The sequence below is a fragment of the Hemitrygon akajei genome, chromosome 12 (genome assembly GCF_048418815.1).
Source record: "Hemitrygon akajei chromosome 12, sHemAka1.3, whole genome shotgun sequence".
Lineage (NCBI taxonomy): Eukaryota > Metazoa > Chordata > Chondrichthyes > Myliobatiformes > Dasyatidae > Hemitrygon > Hemitrygon akajei.
The window spans coordinates 18180813-18205338 of NC_133135.1; the positions used below are offsets into that span (position 1 = coordinate 18180813).

The following is a 24526-nucleotide window of genomic DNA, read 5'->3' on the forward strand; positions in this document are numbered from 1 at the left end:
GGTGATATTGAGACGCAGGTAGTTTGAGTTGCACCATATCACAAAGTCCTGTATCAGTTTCCTATACTCCTCCTCCTGTCCATTCCTGACACACCCCACTATGGCCGTGTCATCAGCGAACTTCTGCACATGGCAGGACTCCGAGTTATATTGGAAGTCTGATGTGTACAGGGTGAACAGGACCGGAGAGAGTACGGTTCCCTGCGGCGCTCCTGTGCTGCTGACCACCGTGTCAGACCTACAGTCTCCCAACCGCACATACTGAGGTCTATCTGTCAAGTAGTCCACTATCCAATCCACCATGTGAGAGTCTACTCCCATCTCCGTTAGTTTGTGCCTTAAGATCTTGGGCTGGATGGTGTTAAAGGCACTAGAGAAGTCAAGGAATGTAATCCTCACAGCACAACTGACCCCATCTAGGTGAGAGAGTGATTTGTGCAGCAAATACGTGATAGCATCCTCCACTCCCACCTTCTCCTTATACGCAAACTGAAGAGGATCCTGGGCGTGCCTGGTTTGTGGCCTCAGATTCTGTATTATCAGCCGCTCCATGGTCTTCATCACGTGCGACGTCAAAGCAACAGGTCTGAAGTCATTCAACTCCTTTGGTTGTGGTTTCTTCGGTACCGGGACAATACAGGATGTGAACGGAGAACATCTGTTTCCCATGGTTGAAATGTCTAATACCAGAGGGCATGCTTAGAAAATGAGAGAGGGTAGGTTCAAGGGGGATGTGAGAGGTAAGCTTTTTACTCAGAGAGTCGTGGATAGCTGGATTACGCTGTCTGGTATGATGGTAGAGGCAAGTACATTGGGGACTTTTAAGAGACGTTTGGATAGGCACATGGATGTAAGGAAGATGGAGGGATATGGACATGGTGTAGGAAGGAGGGATGAGTGTTTGGGTGTTCTTTAATTTTACTTTTTAGCTGGGTTTGCACAACATTTTGAGTCTATTGGCCTGTTCCTGTGCTGTATTCTTCTGTGTTCTTTGGAATTCTTTGAGGATGTAAGGTACCAGTAAAGGTAGTGTAGTTGTGTTTCCAAAAGATGTTCAATATGATCAAACATAGAAGGTTACTCCACAAGATTAAAAAATGAGAGTAGGATATTGAATCACGTGGTAGTGTAGAGGTTAGCATAACATTACTACAGCACCAGCAACCTAGGTTCAATTCCACCTCTGTCTGTAAGGAGTTTGTACATTCACATCCGGCCTGTGATGCCCCATTAAAAGGAGTTTGAGGTTTAGGGAGAGAAGTCCATGGTTAGAAAGTTGGTTGATATATTCTGAAAATCTAGCAAACGTTGATAGAGCATAGAATAAAACAGCATAGTACAGGCCTTACAGCTCATCATGTTGTGCCAACCCAGTAGCCCTCTATTCTTTCCAAAAACATCTAGAAATGACTTAGTATGCAGGATTAAAGCAGAGTACACAGTTGGAGATGGGGTGTGGTTTTATTGGACTGGGAGTTAAAGTAAAACAGAAAGCACAAGCAAGGAGAGTGAACAAGATTGAACTCTGAGGTTTGGGCAAATTCAAGATCAAGAAAAGTGAGACGTTGACTCAGAGTCTGTTTAAGAAAATATTCTGTCAGTATATTCACGGGCCTGTGCTGCTCCTGGGCCCCAGTAAAACTATTGGACCAGGAATGCTTCTTCCAACATTGTACTGCCCCTGTTTGTTTCTAGCCATTAGTCACTATTTTTCATCAGAACTGTTATCATAACACTAGCCGATTAACAACATATTTCCTTTGATCTCAGAATAAATTTTCTCATCCTCCTGCTGTTGAAACTGTCCACTGGTTTGTCCACTGTCCATTTCCAACAATCAAGGTCTGCATTGTACAGGCAACGCTAAAATCCCCAATTCATTGAAGTGATAATCAACAATAACGATGTTGGTCAAGAACTATACTACAATCCAGGGGTTCCCAACCTGGGGAACATGGTATAAAAAGCATTTGGAATCTCTGCTGTAAAGCATGCACCTCATATTTCAGTAAAATCTAAGAGCTGAAGATCTCTCACTTCTTTAAAAGTGAGATGCCTTTAACATTTGAAGGCTTCCCTTAAAAGTATGGAAGATTCTATAAAAGCAAATAATTCAATTAAGTTTTAATGACAATAACAACTAAAAGAACATTCGCTGGAAAACAGATGCATTATCAGAATAGACTGTCATTATTGAATTTGCTAATAAAAAGTCATCAGCAGTAAAACATTTTCTCTGTTTTTCTCTCTCCTAAGGAGCTGTCTGATCTACTGAGTATTCTAGTGTCCTTCTGTTGTGTGTCAGTTACATAAAATAGAACGAATAGGTCCAGGCCTCTTCAGTTCACGATGTCTGTGCCAAGCACGACACCTAATTAAACTAAACCTTTCTGCCTGTAGATGATCCATTTCCCACCATTCTCTGGTTATTCATCTGCTCATTTGAAAATCTCTTGAACACGACTATTGTATCTGCTTCCATTGTTCCTGTGCTGTACTGTGCTGATACATCTTCAAGAAAAGGAACTGGACATTTTAAGCAAAAGTATTAAAAATGTTCATATTTCTGAGAGTGGAGTATCACTGCCCCAGAGAGCTGTGGAAGCCGGTTCATTAGAAGTACTCAAAGTGGATGTGTCTGAAGGCAGAGACACTTCCCATTAACCATTGGCAAAGATTCTTTGAAAGAAAAAATATTATCTGATTTTTCCTCTCCATAGGTGCTGCCTGACCTGCTGAGTTCTTCCAGCATTTTGTGTATGTTGTTCAAGATTTCCAGCATCTGCAGAATCCCTATTGTTAAAAATTAAATGGATATATGTGGCTAAGCTTCGTACAGAAGGCTGAAGAGGTATATCATAAGATATAGGAGCAGAATTAGTCTGCTCTGCCATTTCATCATAGCTGATTGAATTTTCCTCTCAGCTGCAATCTCCTGCCTTCTCATATCCCATCATGTCCTGACCAATCAAGAATCTATCAACCTCTGCCTTAAATATACATAAAGATTTGGCCTCCACAGCTACCTGTGGTAAATAATTCCACAGATTCAACTCTCTGGCTGAAGAAATTCCTCCTCCTCTCCATTCTAAAAGAATGCCCCTCTATTCTGAAGCTGGCCCACCAAAGGAAACATCCCCACCATGTTCTCTCTATCAAGGCCTTTCACTATTTAATAGGTTTCAATGAGGTCACCCCTCATTCTTCTGAATTCTAGTGAATAAGGCCCAGAGCCACCAAACACCCTTCACATGACAAGCCATTCAATCCTGGCATCATTTTCATGAACTTCCCTTGAACCCTCTCCAGTTTCAGCTAATCCTTTCTAAGATAAGTAGCCCAAACATGCTCACATTCTCCAAGTGAGGCCTCGCCAGTGCTGTATAAAGTTTCAACACTACGTCCTTGCTTTTATATTCTAGACCTCTTGAAATGAATGCTAACATTGCATTTGCCTTCCTCACCACAGACTCAACCTGCAAATGAACCTTTAGACAATCCTGCACAAGGACTCCCAAGTCCTTTTGCACCTTGGTTTTTTGTATTTTCTCTCCATTTAGGAAATAGTCAGCCCTTTTATTTCTTCTACCAAAGTGCATGACCATACACTTCTCAACACTGTCTTCCACCTGCCATTTCTTTGCCCATTCTCCTAATCTGTCTAAGACCTTCCGTAGCCTCTGTACTTCCTCAGAACTACCTGGCCCTCCGTCTGTCTTCATATCATCTGCAAACTTTGCAACAAAGCCATCAATTCCATCCTCCAAATCATTGCCATATAACGTAAAAAGAATTGTTCCCAACACAGTCACCAGCAGCCAATCAGAAAGGGCTCCCTTTATTCCCAATCTTTGCCTCCTGCCAGTGAGTTACTGCTTTATCCATGCTAGAATCTTTCCTGTAATACCCTGGGCTTGTAGCTTGTTAAGCAGCCTCATGTGTGGCACCTTGTCAAAGGACTTCTGAAAATCCACGTAGACAACATCATTCAATTCTCCTTTGTCTATCCTGTTTGTTACTTCAAAGAATTTCAACAGTTTGTCAGACAAGATTTTTCCTTGAGGAAACCATGCTGACTACAGCCAATTTTATCACATTCCTCCAAGTACCCTGAGACTTCGTCATTAATAATGACTCCCAACATCTTCCCAACCACTGACTAACTGGCCCATAGTTTCCTTTCTTCGACCTCTCTCCCTTCATGAAGAGTGGAGTGACACTTGCAATTTACCAGTCTTCTAGAAACATAGAAAACCTACAGCACAATACAGGCCCTTCGGCCCACAAAGTTGTGCCGAACATGTCCCTACCTCAGAAATTACTAGGCTTACCTATAGCCCTCTATTTTGCTAAGCTCCATGTACCTATCTAAAGGCTCTTAAAAGACCCTTTGCTGGCACCGTTGCTGGCAGCCCATTCCACGCACTCACTGCTCTCTGAGTAAAAAACTTGCCCCTGACTTCTCCTCTGTACCTACTCCCCAGCACCTTAAACCCGTGTCCTCTTGTGGCAGCCATTTCAGCCCCGGGAAAAAGCCTCTGACTATCCACACAATCAATGCCTCTCATCATCTTGTATCCCTCTATCAGGTCATCTCTCATCCTCCTTCGCTCCAAGGAGAAAAGGCTGAGTGCACTCAACCTATTCTCATAAGGCATGCTCCCCAATCCAGGCAACATCCTTGTAAATCTCCTCTGCACCCTTTCTATGGCTTCCACATCCTTCTTGTAGTGAGGCGACCAGAACTGAGCACAGTACTCCATCAGGGGTCTGATCAGGGTCCTATAGAGCTGCAACATTACCTCTCGGCTCCTAAATTCAATTCCACGGTTGATGAAGGCCAATACACCATACACCTTCTTAACCACAGAATCAACCTGCGCAGCTGCTTTGAGCGTCCTATGGACTTGGACCCCAAGATCCCTCTGATCCTCCATACTGCCAAGAGTCTTACCATTAATACTATATTCTGCCACCATATTTGACCTACCAAAATGAACCACCTCACACTTATCTGGGTTGAACTCCATCTGCCACTTCTCAGCCCAGTTTTGCATCCTATCAATGTCCTGCTTTAACCTCTGACAACCCTCCACACTATCCACAACACCTCCAACCTTTGTGTCATCAGCAAACTTACTAACCCATCCCTCCACTTCCTCATCCAGGTCATTTATAAAAATCATGAAGAGTAAGGGTCCCAGAACAGATCCCTGAGGCACACCACTGGTGACCGACCTCCGTGTAGAATATGACCCATCTACAACTACTCTTTGCTTTCTGTGGGCAAGCCAGTTCTGGATCCACAAAGCAATGTCCCCTTGGGTCCCATGCCTACTTGCTTTCTAGTGATTCTTGAAAGATCATTCCTAGTGCCTCCACAATCTCTTCGGCAGCCTCTTTCAGAACTTTGGGTTGTACACCATCTGGTCCAGTTGACTTGTGTCCCTTCCAACCTTTCAGTTTCCCAAGAACTTCCCCTCTAGTAATGGTAACTTCACACCTTCATGCTCCCTGACGCCTGGAACTTCCACCATACTGCTAATGTGTTCCACGGTGAAGATTGATTGAAAATACTTATTCGGTTCGTCTGCTATTTCATTGTCTCCCATAACTACCTCTCCAGCATCGTTTTCCAGCATTCTGATATCCACTCTGGGCTCTTTTTTACACTTTGTGTATCTGAAGAAACTTTTGGTATCCTCTTTCATATTATTGGCTAGCAACTTTTGTATTCCATCTTTACCTCCTTTAATGAGTATTTAGTTGCCTTCTGTTGGTTTTTAAAAGCTTCCCATTCCTCTAACTTCCTGCTAATTTTTGCACAATTATATATCCTATCTTTGGCTTTTATGTTGGCATTGACTTGTCTTCTTAGCTACGGTTGTTTCATCTTTCCTTGACGGTACTGCTTCCTCTTTGGGATGTATATATCTTGTGCCTTCTAAATTGCTTCCAGAAATTCCAGCCATTGCTGCTCTGCCAGTGTTCTGTTCCAGTCCATTCTGGCCAGCTGCTCTCTTATAGCTCTCTAATTCCCTTTACTCCACTGTAATACTCATACATCTGACTTTAGCTTTTCCTTCTCAAATTTCAGGGTGAATTCAGTCATATTATGATCACTTGCCCCGGGTTCTTTTGCCTTGAGCTTTCTAAATCAATTTTGGTTCATTGCACAACATCCAATCCAGGATAGCTGAACCTCAAATGGGCTCAACCACGAGCTGCTCTAAAAAGCTATTCTGTCACATTGCTGCATTGCACAAAAGTGATTCCAAAATAGGTCCTCTTATCTATCATTTTGCCATTCAAGTGAAAGTTACAGAACAGCATCAGCAAAGGTTTACTGAAGAATTGCAGTCTCTTTTTAGATGGCAGTTCCGTTGATTTGCCAGGTAGAGTTCTTCTCTGGAGGGAAGATGTGAGAAGTTTTCAGAGGTGCCCACAGGAGCAAGGACTGATAATCACAGAATGAAAACAGGAGATGCTGGAAACCCAGGCAGCTCAGACAACAATCCGATGGAGAATGAACAGATGGAAATGGAGAGTTATGTGGGAAGGAAAGATTAGATTGATTTTGGTATAACGTGGAAAGTCTCTTCAGCCCAACTAGTACAGCCTGACAACAATATCCACCATCCTAGTCCCAGTTGCTGGCACTTGACTCATTACACTTGAAGCCCTTCCCTTCCATGCCTTTTAAATATTGCAACTGTACCTGTCTCGCTACTCTCTATGTAAAGAAGTTAACTCTCAGGTCTCCCTTAAGTCGCTCTCCTCTTCTCTTGTATCTGTGCCCTCTTGTTTTGGACTCCCTGCCCCTGGGAGAAGACAATGACTGTCCAACATCCATACTCCTTATTTTATAAACAACTTTGAGCCCACCTGTCATACTTCTGTACTCCAAAGAATAAAGCTGCCCATGGCCAGCCTCTCCCTATAATTCAGACCCTCTAGTCCAGGGAGTATCTTTGTTAATCTCTTCTGCATCCTCTCCAGCTTGACAGGGTGACCAAATTTTCACCAGTGATTTGCATAATTCTCTACTGCCCATTACGGTGCTGGTATTTAATGCAGCAACGAAGATGTTCAGGGCTTCCTTTATCGTGTCAGTAGCTTCCTCTCGGTTTTTTCTACTGTCACTCATGTAGTTCAGGATGGACACTCAGGAGTACTGCCGTGCACAGACGTAGAAAGATTCTTCATTGCTGTTTAGTGGCAGTTTTGTTTTAGAGGTCAGGATTGTTAGCTGATCCTGAACCTGGAATACCAGTGGACCACTCTTGGTCTGCCCTCTACCCTTTGATCTGTTTGACTCCAGCCAACACAGCTCTCTGGGTCACTGAGGCACACAAGCCTCCAAACCATGACAAGGGTTTCTCCTAAACTCGCTGCCCTAACTGATGAAGGTCTGCATGCTAAATGACTTCCTCACCACCCGAGCATTCCCAACTCCCACTGTTCCATAGCATTCATCAGACCAATATACATCATCTCATACTTACCTAAGTTGAAATTCATTAATCTTCTAGATCAGCCATCTGATCAAGGCCTTACTGAAGTCCAAGCAGACGCAGTGCTAGATTGAACTGAACACTCCTGGACTGTTTCGATGACTTTGTGGTTTGATGTTTTATATCCTGTGCTTTTCACTCTCTTTTTGCCATTTACGTGATTTGTTTTTTTTTTGGTGGGTAACTGTTACGTTACTTCTGTTTAAACGTATCGTGGGTTAACAATGAAGAATCATATTCTGGAAGAATTATAGAACTTTTATTTACAGTAATAAACAAAACACGTCTTAACCCAGCCACGAGCTGGAACATTCTGGCAATCCCGCGCATGCTCAGTGCTCTGCCCAATCACTTACTGGCACACCATTGCACGTGATATCACCACATCTTCTTTTCCTTAAAAAGAAAATCAATTAACAAAGTTAATCAAAGCAAATACATAATTCAACAAGTCTCTATCAGTCTCTCTGTGGGTTTATGGACACGAGTAGACCTCCTAAATGGTACACACAAATCTTGTGTTTCCTTGTTATCATTTACAAGTTTTGTCTCGTCTGCATCTGTTAACTGAATCTCTGAAGTAGGCCCTTTCTTGAGGTCTTTGCGATTTCTTCTTACCACTGCTCCCTCCTCTGTTTGGACCATGCATGATCTGGGTTGTACTACTTCAAGTCCTGTAGCTTTCTGTGTCCATGTGTTCACTTTGTCTTGTATTCTTACTTCATCTCCCTGATGCAGTTCAGCTAATGGACGACAACGTCTATCAAAGTATATTTTCTGCTTTGCTTTTTGTTCATCTTTCCATCTTTTCACTTGTTCAGCTTCCTCTGTTCTCAGTTGGCTCTCATCCATTGGCAGATTAGATCTCAAACGTCGTCCCATCAAGAGCTGAGCAGATGAAAATCCACATTCAAGTGGAGTACTTCGGTAGGCTAACAAAGCTTTATAAAAATCACTTCCACTATCTTTTGTTTTGAGCATCAGTTTCTTGACAATTCCTACTGAATTCTCAACTAATCTATTAGACTGAGGGAAAATTGACTAGATGTTGTATGAACAAAGCCCCATTCATGAGCAAAATGTTTCATGCATTCACTACTGAATTGTGGACCATTGTCTGTGAAAACTTCATCAGGTACACCATGTCTGGAAAAATCTGATTTCATGCATGTAATTACATTCTCTGCTGTTGTTCTGCTCAGACCACACACTTCAGGATACAATGAATAGTAATCTGTTATTAATAGATAATCCTTGTTGTCAGTTACAAAAAGACCAACGCCTACCTTCTGATAAGGTCTCTGAGGACTAGGATGTGGATGCAGTGGCTCCTTAGGGTTGTTTGGTATTTAAGGCATATTTGACAAGAAGACACCAATTCTGCAATCTCTTGATTTATCCTGGGCCAAAACCTCACTTCCCATGCCCTTCTCTTACATTTTTCAATGCCTATGTGGCCTTCATGAATGTTATCAAGCATTTCTTTATGGAGACTTTTAGGTATAACAATTCTACTACCTTTGTACAATATCCCATCCACAGCAGACAGCTCTGATCTGTGGTTCCAATAATCTTGTACTACTGAGGTACAGTCATGCCTGTTATCTGGCCATCCATCCAACACCACTTGTATTACCTGATTGAGAATTTTGTCCTTCTCTGTCTCAAGACACAGCAGTTCCAACATTTTGGGAGCAACAGGTACAGTTTCTATGACCATATCAATGAATACCTGAACATCAATAACATTCCTGTGACTGTCTTTTGTTGTTGGATCCACAGCTCTGGAAAGTGTGTCAGCCGTGTACATGAATTTTCTAGGTTTGTATGACACATTTAAAGCATATCTTTGCAATTTGATCATCATTCGCTGAATTCGCAAAGGACAGTGGCTTTAAGGTTTGTTAAACAATGCAATCAACAGCTTATGATCGGTTTCAACATCAATAGATTGCCCTGAAACAAACTGATAAAATCTCTCACAAGCAAACATAATGCTGAGCAATTCTTTTTCAATTTGGGCATACCTTGTTTCTGGATCAGATAATGAACGAGATGCACGTGCCACTGGTAGCCATTCCTGATCATGTTCTTGGAGTAACACTGCCCCTAAGCCCGCTTGAGATGCATCTCATGTGATTATGATGGGTCTCTCAGCATCATAAAATTTCAACACAGGCTCTTTTGTGAGTACTTTCTTGAGAGTTTGCCATGCCTTCTCCTGTTCATGGTTCCCGCTCCATTCATTTCTCTTTTCTGTTAGCTGCCTCAATGGAGCAAGCTGTTCCGAGAGATTGGGTATAAATTTTCCCATGTAGCTATCCATTCCCATAAAACTATGAACATCCTTTTTACATTGCAGTCTTGGCATGTTCTCAATAGCAGAAACCTTCAGTGGATCAGGACGCACACCCTCTTTGCTGATGATATCACCCACAAAGGTAAGTTCAGTCACTCCTAGCTGACATTTGTCTTTATTCAATTTCAGGTTAGCCTTGCGTGTTGCCTCAAAGATTTGTCTGAGCCTGGTGTCATACTCTTGCTTAGTCAATCCCCAAACAATGATATCATCCATGGATGTATCTACGCCCTCAATGTGTTCATATAACATGTGAATGGTTTTGTGGTGCACTTCAGGAGCCTGTGCAGTTTCAAAAGGAAGCCTGAGAAAACAGTATCTGGCAAAAGGAGTGTTAAAGGTACACAATTTTGAACTCGGTCCATCTAATTTGGGTTGCCAGAATCCGGAGGATGCACCTAATTTACTAAAATACTTTCCATTAGCAAACTCTGTAATTTCTTCACGAGTGGGCAATTTGAAATGTTCTCTTTTAATGGCCTGATTCAAGTCTCTTGGATCTAAACAAATACTCCGTTTTCCATTTTTCTTATTAACAATGACAAGCGAATTGACCCATTCAGTTGGTTCATCACTTTTTTTATGACTCCTAGCCTTTCCATTCTGTCTAGCTCTGTTTTCAGTTGATGATGTAATGCAAAAGGTACTTTTCTGCATGGATGTGTTACGGGTTGCACTGTGTTGTCAATTTTAATCAAGTGCTCTCCTGGAAGACAAACAAGCCCTTTAAACAAGTCTTCATACTCTTTCATCAAGTCCCTGTATTCTGACTCTGTGTCGCTATCCAGGACTAAAATTCTTTTCACCAAATTAAGTCTTTCACAGGCAGATAAACCCAGAATTGACTGTACATTTTTTGGCACGACCACAAATGAAAGCGTATGCACAATATTTTTGTGTGATACCTTTGCCACACATGTTCCTTTAACTGGAATGTCTACACCTGAATACCCAGTCACTTTTATATTTGTCTGATGTAACTTCAGTCTTGGCTTTAAAGCATTGAACTCAGATTCTGCAAGAACATTTACTTGCACTCCAGTATCCAGTTTAAACAGAATATTGTTTTGATTCACTTGCAGCGGAATAGTCCAGTCATTCTTACTTTGTTTATTTTCACAAAGCACATCTTCAAGCACAGCATTTACTTGTTTCATTTTATTTTCCTTCTTCCTACTTTTACAACAGCGTGAAAAATGATTAATCTTACCGCAGCCATTGCAAATTTTGCCATATGCGGGACATTGATTTGGACGATGTTCCCACGCCCAATGCCGTCTTGCTCTCTGTCAGTTTCGTTGACATATTATATTTCTTGATGTAGCTGCGCTTTTTTACAACGTTTACATTGCAGTTTTCGACAAAAAGCTCTTCAGCCTGCAATGTCACGGTCTCAGAAGCTTTGCAAAGCACCAAAGCTTTTTCAAAATTTAAATCTTGTTCTCTCAACAACCTTTCTCTCAGAGCATTATCAGAGCCACAAACAAGTCTTTCTTTAATGAGAGAGTCCGTGAGCAATCCAAACTCGCACGTTCTGCTATGCTTTCTTATCTCAGTGGCATACTGATCAATTGTTTCAGCGGCTCTCTGCGGATATGTGAAGAATTTATATAGCTCATTTGTTGATTTATGTTTGGGTATACAAAATACTTCAAATCTGTCCATTATTGACTTTAAATTGAAATTATCTCCATCTTCAAAGACAAAGTTATTATAAACCTCTACTATGTCGTTCCCGATTACATGGAGCAGAAACGCAGATTTTGTTTTTTCCAATTTTTCTTCATAATCGATCGCCGATAAGTACAATTCAAATTGTTGCTTGAATATCCTCCGATTCTCAGCTACATTTGCCAGTCAGCTGAAGTTTTGGTGGGGGTTGTGACCCTTCCATTTTACCGTTTACAGTTCGAACCTTTTTCTTCTTTTTTTCCGATTATCTTCGATTCTCGATTCTCCCATATTATTCTTCCAAAACCACTCCTGACACCATGTTATGTTACTGCTGTGTAAACATACTGTGGGTTAACAATGAAGAATCATATTCTGGAAGAATTAGAGAACTTTTATTTACAGTAGTAAACAAACATGTCTTAACCCATCCGTGTGCTGGAACATTCTAGCAATCCCACGCATACTCAGTGCTCTGTCCAATCATGCACTGGCACATCGTTGCACGTGATGTCACCACAGGTAACGAATTTAATGTTTTTCTTTGAAGGGGTTCCATGGTTGCCTTTGTTTCGTGGTTGTCTGTGGGAAGACAAATCTCAGGGTTGTATACTGCATACACACTTTGATAATAAATGTACTTTGAACCTGTGAATTGAACATGCCTTCAGCATACATACGATGCCCTAGCTTGATCTATCTCCTTAGTTACCTCTTTAAAAAGCTCAAAAGATTTGCCAGTTATGACTCCCCACAAAGCCATGTTGCCTATTCCTGATCAGGCTCTGACTATCAAAATGATTGTAGGTCTCGTCCCTCAGAATTCCCTCCAGTAACTTCCCTACAACAGAAGTCAGGCTCACCAGCCTGTGATTCTTTAGCTTGTTCTCGCTACCCTTCCTGAGCATTGCAAGTTCACCAGAACTTCAGTCTCCGTAGAACTATAAAACGTTGAAGGAGACCATTTGGCCAGCATCATATATACTGGCTAATTCATCCAACTGTCTGGATAGCACTACTTCCAGTTTATGGTCAATAGCTTTGTAGTAAATGGCCTTTAAAATAGTCTTCCATGTATTTTTCCATGTTATCCAGCAAGCTTCAGACTCCTCACTGCTACTTTCCACCTCCAGCAGATTCCTTTCTCCCACATTTTTGCTGATTTATGAAATCATTCAGTAACATGGCATATACCACTCATCCACTCGACCTGCAGTGACTTGTCAATTATAAACCTGAGAATCTGAGCAGCAGCAACTTCTGCATATTGATATTGTTACCTACCCTCTTCATGAATCTGTTGTAAATTTAACTATTTTAACTAGTTAACTATTCTCCTCAGATTATCTCAAATGGAAGAATTTGGATTATTGCTCATAATACTTCCCCATGTGGATTTGAATTTGGATCTAATCTAAGTTGGAAGGCCTAGACTCAGTGGACATTGAGAAGATGTTCCAATGGTGCATTAGTTATATCCGTCAGTGCATTGTACTTTTCCTCAAAATCCAAGTTGCATTTATTGTCAAGTGCACAAGTACAGGGCATGAATGGATATGGGCAGAAGGCAGAATATTGGGGCTGAGAGAGAACGTGGTCAGCCATGATGAAGTGGTGGAGCAGACTTGATGGGCCAAATGGCCTAATTCTGCTCCATTTCCCTTATGATCTTGTGTATGCATAGGTGTAGTGAAGAACATACTTGCAGCATCACGGGCGCAGAGCATCAGATTAGCAGCATTCGCAAAATAAGCATAAATTGAACCAATTTTGCAAGAAAGAACACAATTAGAACAAAAAAAGAAAACGTTTAATGTAAATTACTGACAGGAATGAATTGTGAGGTAGATGGACATCTTCCAATAAAGCAGTTGATTTCATTTATTTTCTTGCAGCAACTCGAGGATTAAAACTGTCTTTTCTCAGAACTTGTACTTGGTGCAAGTTGAATGTCAGTTTAGTCCTTTCTACATGGTTTCTGCTTTCAGACATATGGAAGTTCAAACCGTTTCTCTTCATTCAAGGCTTATTGAAGTACTGACAGAAAGTTAGCACCAGGGCTGCCCTAAATATTCTCATCTTGATCGCACTTTTTTTTTCTTTTACAAGGTCTTTTTATGCAAATATTTATTCCAGTTCAGATTACATGTTGGCTTAGATTCCAAAATCAGAAATGGCTGTGAGTGTATTAATCCTCCCACTTTCTTCAGACTCAAGGGGTAGCAATGGGCACTCACATGGGCTTCAGTTATGCCTGCCTTTTTGTTAACTCCCTTTACCAGTCCACGTTCCAAGCCTTCTCTGGTAATGCTCCCAACTCTTCCTACACTGCATTGACAACTCCATCGGTGCTGCTCATGTACCCATGCTGAATGTGTCAAATTCTTCAACTTTGCCTTCAACTTCCACCCTGCCCTTGAATTCATTTGGTCCATTTCTGTCACCACCCTCCCTTTCCTCGATCTCTCTGCCTCCTTCTGACATCTTTTATAAACCTACTGATCCGCTCAGTGATCTTGACTATACCTCTTCCTACCCTGTCTCTTGTGGGGGTGGGGGGGGAATCTTCTTCCCTTTCCTCAGTTCCTTTATCTCTGCTGCATCTGTTGCAGGGTGCAGCTCTTCTTTCCAAGACATTAGAGATGCCTTCCTCCTTCAAAGAATAGGATTGCCCTTTCTCCACCACTGATGCTGCCCTCACCTCATCTCCTCCGTTTCCTGAACATCTGCACTCACCCCATCTTTCCACCAGCTTAACAGCAATAGTTCCTCTTGTCTTTGCAAACGTTCATTTTATTATCAGAGTACGTATGCAGAATACAGCTCTGAGACTTGTCTTCTCCAGATAGCCATAAAATACAGAAAACCATAGAAATAGTTGATAGAAAGACCTCAATTCTCCCCCCCCACACAAAAATAAAATGAAACAGAAACTCGCAGACCCCAATCCCTCCCTTCCACAAAAACTAACAGATTATGTAAACTTCCGCCTGCAAATCAGTAACAGAAAGAATTGGCAAGAACACGAAAAAAGACACAGAACTGAAAGAGGCCAATATGAACTACAGTCTAATCCATAAATCTCAGAGTGCATTGGGACCCAGCAGCCTCTCCGAGGGCAGTGACATGAGCCAACGGCCTCCTCATTCAACACATCATCCTCTGCAACTTCCACCTTCTCCAAAGGGACCCTACCATGAAACATATCTTTACCTCCAACCTGCCCCCTACCGCTTTCCACAGAGATCGCTCCCTTCATGATTCCCTTGTCCGGTCAACCCTCCCCATTAGTCTCAGTCCCAGCACATATCCCTCCAAGCAGCCAAAATGCTACAGCTGCTCATTCACCTCCTCCCTCAAATCCATTCATGGCCCCAAACAATACTTTCAGGTGAGGCAACACTTCAGCTGTAAATCTGCTGGGGTTGTCTATTGTGTCCAGTGCTTCCGATGTGGCTTCTTCTACATCGTTGAAACACATCGAAAATCGGGGGTCTGCTACGTCAAGCATCTCCACTCCATCCACCAAAAGTAGAATTAAACAATGGCCAAACATTTTAATTCCCATTCCCATTCCAACATGTCTGTCCATGGCCTCCTCTTGTGCTATGCTGAGGCCACCTTCAGGGTGGAGGAGCAACACCTTATATTCTGTCCAACATAATGGAATGGATTTCTTCTTCCCCTCCCCTGCCCCTCTTCTGTTCCCCCACTGTGGACTCTTCTCACTTGCCTACCAGCCCCCCCCTCGCCCCCCGGGTCCCCCCCTTTCCCTTTCTCCTATGGTCTACTGGCATCTCTTATCAAATTCCTTCCTCTCCTGCCCTTTACCTTTCCTACCCACCGGGCTTCACCTATTACCTTCTTGCTAGCTTCCTTCCCCTTCCCTCACCTGGCGTCTTCCCTCTTCCTTTCCAGTCCTGATGAAGGATCTCAGCCCCAAAACATCAACTGTTTATTCATTTCCATAGATGCTGCCTGACCTGGTGAGTTCCTCCCGCATTGTGTGTGTGTTGCTTTGTATCTGGCATCTGTAGAACTTCTCGAGTGTATTATGTAATTGCAATGGAAACTAAATGCTGTTATAAATTTGTTTTCTCCAAGTATTTGTTTCAAAATAGAATCTTCCTAAATTCCATGTAAATTTCCTTGCCTCTCTACTTAGTGGGGCTTTGGGAAGAAATGCTGGTCTTACCCTTTTATTATTCTGATGAAAAGCTAACTATCTGAAGCATTACTTCTACTTTTTCCACAGATGCTGCCTGACCTACTGGATATTTCAAGCATTTCTGCTTTTTATATATAAAATTTGACATAATCGTAATTGTAACCAGTTTACTACTTTCTGAAGTATTGGCAGAGTTAGCTCTTGCCGAGCTCTTTCTGGATTGCAGTTTCTTATGTGTCAGTGGCCTTCCAGATCCCTAACATCAATGTTTCCTCTAAGTTGTGCCCATGTGTGCGCGCGCACATCTTTTGCTACTAACACACAAAGGAATTTAAGCTGCACAGAAAAGGTTGTCAGCCCCTAACCTGTTAACATGTTAAGTATATTTCACAATCATACATAATCACATTTCCCAATGTGGATGGTGTTGACAACGTGGATGTGGAAGAATTTCTTCACCAATTTACTATAAGAGAATGCAGTCACCAATTTACTCTGAGAGACTGTACCCTGTAATCAAACAAATAAAAACACAGCCATTGATATACGGTTAACCCCTTAATAGGTGATCACAGAGAACCATTTCAAGACTCTACCAATGTCAGGTTAGATCTTAAATTTATACAGTAAATGTTGCGCAATAGTGAACAGCTAAACATTCTTGGTCAGTGATTTCAAAAAAGCACTTGTTAGGTATCAGCCAATCTACTAATGTTTCTGCACGGTACACAAAATTGGAACTGCATATCCACATTCACTCCCCCTATTAGCCAGATAGACTCAGACAAAGCTTAGCAATATCTCATTATTAGCATGAGACGAGCAGGCTGTAAGTCACTTTGCTTCTCAAAGGTCAGCAATTATCGGTATAATCTATTGTTAGCTACCACAAGCAAGACAGAGTCTGCGTCTTATCTTGTCACCCTCATGAGCCAAATCTTGGGCAATACTTAACTAGTCAAGCTCAACAATAAAATTTAATTCAAAATTTAATTTTCTTCCACAGTGGAGTTTGCAGTGATTTACTTGCAGATTTTAGAACTGGCTTATTTATATTGAAGAAATTATACAGTGGGCAAAAAAAATGCACAGTGCAAGATTTTTGGGCACATTGGTTATTACAAATTAGAGGGAAGATTGCCTAATAACCTTGCCTTTTGGAAATAGAACCATTTTATAAATAGCACTACCGTCCACATTCTCAGCAGAGAGCTGTGAGAATTGGTAAACACATTGGATTACATATGGAGTGGATCTTGAGATCCCTAGAACTCACTGCACCATTCAGTACAGTCCCATCTGATCCAATTTGTCCAATTCCCCATCTGTACTCCATATCTTTTTATTGACTTAAAAATGTATCTATAAAAAAAAATAAAGGGCTGAGATAGAGTGGATGTGGGGAGGATGTTTCCAATAGGAGGGAGCCTATGGCCAGAGGACACAGCCTCAGAATACAAAGATGTCCTTTAGAACAGAAATGAGGAGGATTTCCTTTTAGCCGGAAGCTGGTAAATCTGTGGAATTAATTGCCACAGGCGACTGTAGAGGCTAAGTCATTGGGTATATTTAAATTGGATGCTAACCGGTTCTTGATTTATGAGGAAAAGAGTTATGGGGAAAAGGCTGGAGAATGGGATTCAAAGGGTTAAAAAAAATCAGCCCTCACGGAAAGGCAGAGCAGACTCGATGGGCCAAATGACCTAAGGATGCACCTATGCCTTATGGTTTATTTTATCCTTAAATGTATTCAGTGATTCCAGTCACTGGTGTACGGTATTTCAAACATTCAGAAACTGAGGAAATATTTCCTCATCTTCTTCTTAAATCAGCAACCTTTGAAGCATAGTCCTCTAGGTTTGAGAATCCTGCAAAGGCTGACATTTTCTCAGCTTCTTGCTGAGTCAAGCTCTGTCTTCCCCTGCTCCCGCAGAATTTTACGTTTCATTAAGACCATCTCTCATTCTTCGGATCTACAGTGCATATACCTTCTGCCTTGTTTCTGAATGGTACAAATATTCTGTAAACTGTGAGGGTGGAATAGGCTGACTTTCAGAAATAACTTCCACTTGCTCCATTTGTAATTACCTTTCTTCTATTTTACAGGAATGTTTACCCTCACAGAAGTTGCATCCCTCAATGATATCCAGGCAACTTATCGAATCCTGAAGCCATGGTGGGATGTGTTCATGGACTACTTAGCCATCGTAATGCTGATGGTTGCTATATTTGCAGGCACCATGCAGCTAACCAAAGATCAAGTTGTATGTCTTCCTGTTTTCTCTCAGAATCCAGAAAGTGGAAGTCCAGCAACAACATCTCCGACTTCCAATGTGGGGAACCCCATCTCTCCGAGTACCTCCTTTCCATCTACGACACCTGCAGGCTCCACCTCAAGGTCCCCCCTAAACTCCGGCCGGCCAACTAACCTGGAATACCAGCAATATATCTTCATCAATCAGATGTGCTATCACGTGGCCTTGCCTTGGTATTCTAAGTATTTCCCCTACCTTGCACTGATTCACACACTCATCCTCATGGTCAGCAGCAACTTCTGGTTCAAGTACCCCAAAACCAGTTCAAAGATCGAACATTTTGTTTCTATATTAGGAAAGTGCTTCGAGTCTCCTTGGACTACTAAAGCGCTCTCCGAAACAGCATGCGAGGACTCAGAGGAGAACAAGCAACTCTTTAAGTCCTCGGTTGCAAAGCATTTGTCAACCGGCAGCGAAGAAGAAAGCCCCAGTTCCAGTACGCCCACGATATCAAGAATTGGACCCAAATTTTCGACAGAGAAGCCTGTCATTGAAGTCCCCAGCATGACTATTTTGGACAAGAAAGATGGGGAACAGGCGAAAGCCCTTTTTGAGAAAGTTCGTAAGTTCCGTGCCCATGTGGAAGACAGTGATTTGATATATAAACTCTATGTGGTCCAGACAGTCATAAAGACAGTGAAATTAATGTTTATTTTGTGCTATACACTTACTTTTATGACTTCTATAAGCTTTGACCATGTCTGTAAACCAGATATAGAGCATTTGACTGGATATACACAGTTTCATTGTACACACAACATGGCTTTTATGCTACGGAAATTACTAATTAGTTACATTACACTAATATGTGTTTATGGACTAGTTTGCCTTTATACTTTGTTTTGGCTGTTCAGGAGGCCTTTAAAGGAGTATTCATTTGAAAAAGTTCGTGAAGAAAGTAGCTTTAGTGATATTCCAGATGTTAAAAATGACTTTGCCTTTCTACTGCACATGGTCGATCAGTACGACCAGCTTTACTCCAAGCGGTTTGGGGTTTTCCTGTCGGAAGTGAGTGAGAACAAGCTGCGCGAGCTCAGTCTGAACCACGAATGGACGTATGAGAAACTCAAGCAGCATGTCTCTCGCAACCCTCAGGAGAAACAGGAGCTCCACCTCTTCATGTTGTCGGGGGTGCCTGACGCTGTGTTCGACATGACCGAGCTGGAGGTACTGAAGCTGGAGCTGATCCCTGAAGCCAAGATTCCTGCCAAGATTTCCCAGATGGTCAACCTTCTAGAGCTGCACCTTTACCACTGCCCCGCTAAAGTGGAGCAGACCGCCTTCAGCTTCCTCCGCGACCACCTTAGGTATCTGCACATTAAGTTCACCGATGTGGCAGAGATTCCCACCTGGGTCTACTTGCTTAGAAACCTACGTGAACTCCACCTGGTTGGTAACCTAAACTCAGAAAACAATAAAATGATAGCTCTGGAGTCACTGAGGGAGCTGAAGCACCTTAAGATCTTGCACTTGAAGAGTAATCTGACCAAAGTCCCATCAAATGTCACTGATGTTGCTCCCCACCTCACTGCACTGCTGGTTCACAATGATGGGACCAAGCTCTTAGTATTGAACAGCTTGAAGAAGATGATCAATCTCACTGAGCTGGAGCTGCATAACTGCGAGCTAGAACGCATTCCTCACGCCATCTTCAGTCTGTCCAACCTACAGGAACTTGACTTGAAGTCCAACAACATTCGCAGCATTGAAGAGGTGATTAGCTTCCAGCACCTGAAGCGTCTGACCTGCCTGAAGCTATGGCACAATAAAATCATCACCATCCCATCCTCCATCAGCCTGGTGAAAAACCTGGAGCTGCTTTACCTTTCCCACAACAAACTGGAGTCACTGCCGGCAGCTCTCTTCACGCTGCAGAAGCTCCGAATGCTAGACATAAGCCACAACTCCATCACCATCATTCCGGCCGAGATCGCCACCCTCCAGAATTTGCAGCAGTTCGCAATGACAGGGAACCGAGTGGAATTCTTGCCAAAGCAGCTTTTTAAGTGTACAAAGTTGAGAGCCTTGAACGTGGGGCAAAACTGTATCACTTCCATTTCAGACAAGATTTGTCAGCTCGTGCAGTTAACTCAACTGGAGGTGAAGGGAAACTGCCTCGACAGGCTTCCGGCAGAGTTAGTCCACTGTCGTCTTCTGAAGAAAAGTGGGCTGGTTGTCGAGGATCACCTCTTTGATACACTGCCACCTGAAGTCAAGGAACTCATCAATCAAGACTTCAACTCAAACACAACTTTTGGCACAGGAATATAAAGTATTGAGCAAAGCATATATCGCAGCTTTGGAACTGAATGTTTGCTTGCTTGTTAACTTGAAAACAAAATGTATTAAATAGAACAAGGTACTTAAACAAGGCAACTAGATAACAATGATAGTTTTATTCCCTGAAAAACCTCTGAAATCATTGTAATCAATTGTAACCAATTAATTAACTGTTGGTCGCTGGTTGTCTTATACAAGTCTGTCGACGACTGAATATTTGTTCATGTAACTTTGTTAAATGAATTTAATTTTAATTTATTCTCAGCATTTGGAGGGGCAGTTTCTGTTGAAGAGTAGATGAATTGTTCTCTCTGTGCCCTCTCCAAATGATGGACCTCTGGTGTAGAGGCAGCCAATACGGGATCTCTGCAAGTGCAGTGCCAGTGTATTTCAGATTCCTGACGTTTACCTCCCTTCGGGCACCTTGAATGCTCTTTTAATAGCACAGTTCTGATCAGAAGGTTGCTCTGTCAGATATTAACCCACAATTATGTGTCTGTGCTACCACAATACCTGTCTTTATTTTGTACTTATGGAGGGGGGAGTCCCAGGCTCCGAGCAATGTGCATAGACTGTACAGACTCTAACTTCTAGCACCAATTTCAAATCTTTCTAAATAAAAGACTACAAACCTACCTCGAAGTAATTAGTCTCTTGAGCTGCTGGGACTTGCATTAAAGAAGGAAGCAGGGGAGGGAGGGGGGTTACAATTGCAGTGAGAGGGACTTCTATAGTATGTTTGTTTATGGAGTGTAACCTTCCCTTTGCTTCCTATTTTCAATTGGCAAATAATCCCTTCTCCAGTCATTTCGGAAGTTGACTTTTCACAAGTGAAAAACTTGGATAAAGCATGACACGGTCCTTCCATACATCCCAAGGAAGCCACACATTATACCAGCGTCATTCCAACCACAGGCCTGGGGAAAGGGCTCAAACTTCAAGTAAATTTATTACCGAAGTACATATATATCACCAGATATAACTCTGATACATTTTCTTGTGGACATACTCAGCAAATACATAAAATATTAACTATAACAGGATCAGTGAAAAGTACAGAAAACAATAAACTCTGCAAATGCAAATTTAAACAAATAGCAATAAATAATGAGAACTTGAGATAATGAGTCCTTAAAGTTAGTTGGTTGGGGGAACATATCAATAGATGGGCAAGTGAGTGTAGTTACCCTTTTTGCTGAGGGCTGAGGTGGAAGCAAGAATACTGACTGCTTTCCCTTTCCACGTTCAGCTCATAATCTACCTGCACCCATGTTTTTAATTCATGGATATAGATAATGCTAGGGTGAGTCTAGGACCATAGAGCATAACCTCAGAATTGAAGTGTTTCCCTTTAGAACAGAAATGAGGAGGAATTTTGTTAGCTGGAGGTAGTGAATCTGAGGAATTCAGTGCCACTGACAGCTGCGAAGACCAAGTCATTGGGTATATTTAAAGTGGGGGTCGATAGGTATTTAATGCATAAGATTGTCAAAGGTTATGGGGAGAAGGCCGGAGAATCAGCTGCGATGGAATGGTGGAGCAACCTCGATGGACTGAATGGCCTAGTTCAGCTAATATGTTTTGTGGTTTATTGTATCCCAAGGGTTGACACCTTATTCATTGCTCAACTCTGGTAATTATGGTGATAAATCAGCCATGATTGAATAGTGGAACAGAATCAAAGGGCCAAATGGCCTGCCTAATTCTGCTACTATGTCATATGGACTATAATTGGGTAGTTGGCAATGTGCTGCCTCCTTAAACATTTGTAGTTGTTCTGGTAAAGGCACTCCCACAATACTGCAGACAGAGAGTCCCATAGTTTAGAGTTGACAACAACGAAGAAAGTTGACATATTTCCAAGACTGCGAGGAGCACCTCAGCATTCTGGCAGTGAATAGTATCCACTAGCCTTTTCCTAGATGAGTGGATATCATTGGGTAGGGCAGGGGTTCTCCAGCCTGGGGTCCACAGACCCTTGGGTTAATGGTTAGGGGTACATGGCATAAAAATGGTTGGGAACCCCTAGTTCAAGGGAAGTTCTCTAAATGTTTTGCTCTGGAATAAGTCTTGACAGTCCTCCAGTACTATCAGTAGTTTCATCTGTCCTATAACAAAGACCCGAAATTGTACCATGTTATTCTCTAAGTAAACATCTCTCCTAGCTAGGACAAGATATTTTAAGTTGGCAAGTGAACCATTAAAATTAGGGGTACTAGTATTTGCCCAAAATACATCTGAATCCAGAAATATTAATACCTAATAGATAGCTTAGCCTGAGTTGTCCGTTTATTCAATGAAAAATACTGACCCTGCAGAGGAAGATCACAAACAACAACAAAACTGAGAGTCGTAGTTCACATCTTCTTGAGAACAAGAACATGATATGAGAATGTCATCGTCATCCAAGTGGAGTGGTTCAAGTGCTTAAGAGTGACCTCACCATCCCTCTGCTTCTTACAATGGCAGAGTCAACCACCACTCAAAATTTATGGAAGCCTATTACGGTGACTCTATGGGCATTGTGCAAGAAGGGTTGATTGTGTCAAGACGAGGATGTAGAGATGGAAGAGTCACTTGAAGTTGTACATAACACATACCCCGATCCTCCTGCTATACTTCAGAGCTGTGGTGTAAAAGAGACAGTATTTACAGTATACAGCCTGTTAACAGTTTACAGTTTAACAGTTTACGGCCTGTTTCATGTCTTCAGGGTATCTCAAAATGCTTCACAGCCAATGAGTGTGTTTTATAATGCACACAGGCAACTGGCAGTGGAAAAGTTCACTGCAAGGATTCTTAATGCAACAAGCATGATGTAATTCGTAAGTAGATTATATCAGTGCTGTCGAATGAGGGGGAAAAGTCAACAGTCTAAAATAAAAATAAAGCAACTAGTGTGTCAACTTCTACAGAAATGAATTCTAGTGCTCAAAATGTAGCCCCGCAATTAGAACTGGTCATGTGACTCTACCCTTTTCCTTTTCAAACATTCACTGTGATCTGGATGCACCCTGAACTTATCTGTAGACAATCACTTGCACACAGCTGCCTCAAGGCCAGAAGTTATCAAACTGCTGGTGTAACACACACAGTGCTGGAGGAACTCAGCAAGTCAGGCAGCATCTAAACAGAAGAGTAAACAGTTAACGTTTCAGGCCTAGATGCTTGATGAAAGGTCTCAGCCTGAAACGTTGACTGTTTACTCTTTTCTTCAGATGCTGTATGACCTGCTGAGCTCCTCCAGCATTCTGTGTGCCTTGCTTTGGGTTTCCAGCTTCTGTGGATTTTCTCATGTTTGTGAAACTCCAGGCGGGCTGTAGTTAAGAAAACTTGCATTTTGGAAACGATTAAATTGGATGAAAATACTATGCTAGGGGATACTATTTATCTTGGAGGGACACCCTGCACTCAATGATTCCATCCCTGTTGTCAGACTCAGCTCCAGGGTTTGACTGAAAAGGTGCTGAAAGTTTCCTCTGATAAGTTGCCGGGGAACTTTGTGAACAGTTGATGGTTCTGTGAGTGGACATAGAATTCCTCTGCTGCAGATATCAGGGTCCAGTTCTATCTGTGCTATATGCGATGAAAACAAAATTAAGTTTTCAAGCACTGAAAATTTTCTCTCTCGGTAATGATGCTGAGAAATTTTGATCTTTGGGTTGGAAGGAGACATATGAATGCTGGGTTAAGTGCATTGCATTCCAGTACACATTAACGGATGGATGAGTTCATTTTAACATGCCACATACAAGACAGCATCATCTTGACAACTTTTAACTCTGTGCTACTCAGCAGGAGATTATGGATCAAAGATGGGAAAACGTAGAAAGTCCAACTTTAGTCCGAGATTTATTTCCCAGTGTAAATTGAATAGCAGTGACTTTTAAAACTATGTTAAAATGAGCAGTACAGACAAAATACATTCTATGTGTATAACATTAGCAGTTTTAATTATGCAAATTCATTCTATTTTTCTGAGGCGTCTTTTAATAATCTGAGTGTAAATCTATTAAGATGTTAATCTACTTAATCACTCTTCTGTATTGCAAAATGTATTTTGTTAATTTTGCTGCTGCAGAGATTCTTCACGGTTGCCTGAAACATGTATTTTGTAACAACTCTGACACAATAACTTATGACGTAAGTGACTTGAAAAATGCTGGTCTCCCTCTCACATGCCTGTCTTATCATTTCAGGTTTTGTTTTTCAAAGCCAA

At 41.9% G+C, this 24526-nt stretch overlaps 2 protein-coding genes across 4 annotated transcripts in view; both read left to right on the forward strand.

Moving 5' to 3' along the window:
* LOC140736752 (volume-regulated anion channel subunit LRRC8D-like) overlaps window positions 1–20942 on the forward strand; it is a 90908-nt gene extending 69966 nt beyond the window's left edge. Inside the window, exons 1-2 of one of the 2 annotated variants that reach the window (XM_073062645.1) lie at window positions 10194–10213; window positions 17819–20942. In XM_073062645.1, the coding sequence (XP_072918746.1) occupies window positions 17821–20298 (2478 nt within the window). In that variant the 5' untranslated portion in view covers window positions 10194–10213; window positions 17819–17820 and the 3' untranslated portion in view covers window positions 20299–20942. Of the gene's footprint in view, window positions 1–10193; window positions 10214–17818 lie in introns of those variants that run through there. The other variant, XM_073062644.1, reaches the window with a different exon arrangement.
* The window catches only part of LOC140736751 (volume-regulated anion channel subunit LRRC8C-like), a 120271-nt gene that overhangs the window by 69938 nt on the left and 25807 nt on the right, over window positions 1–24526 (forward strand). The gene's annotated exons all lie outside the window — the stretch shown is intronic.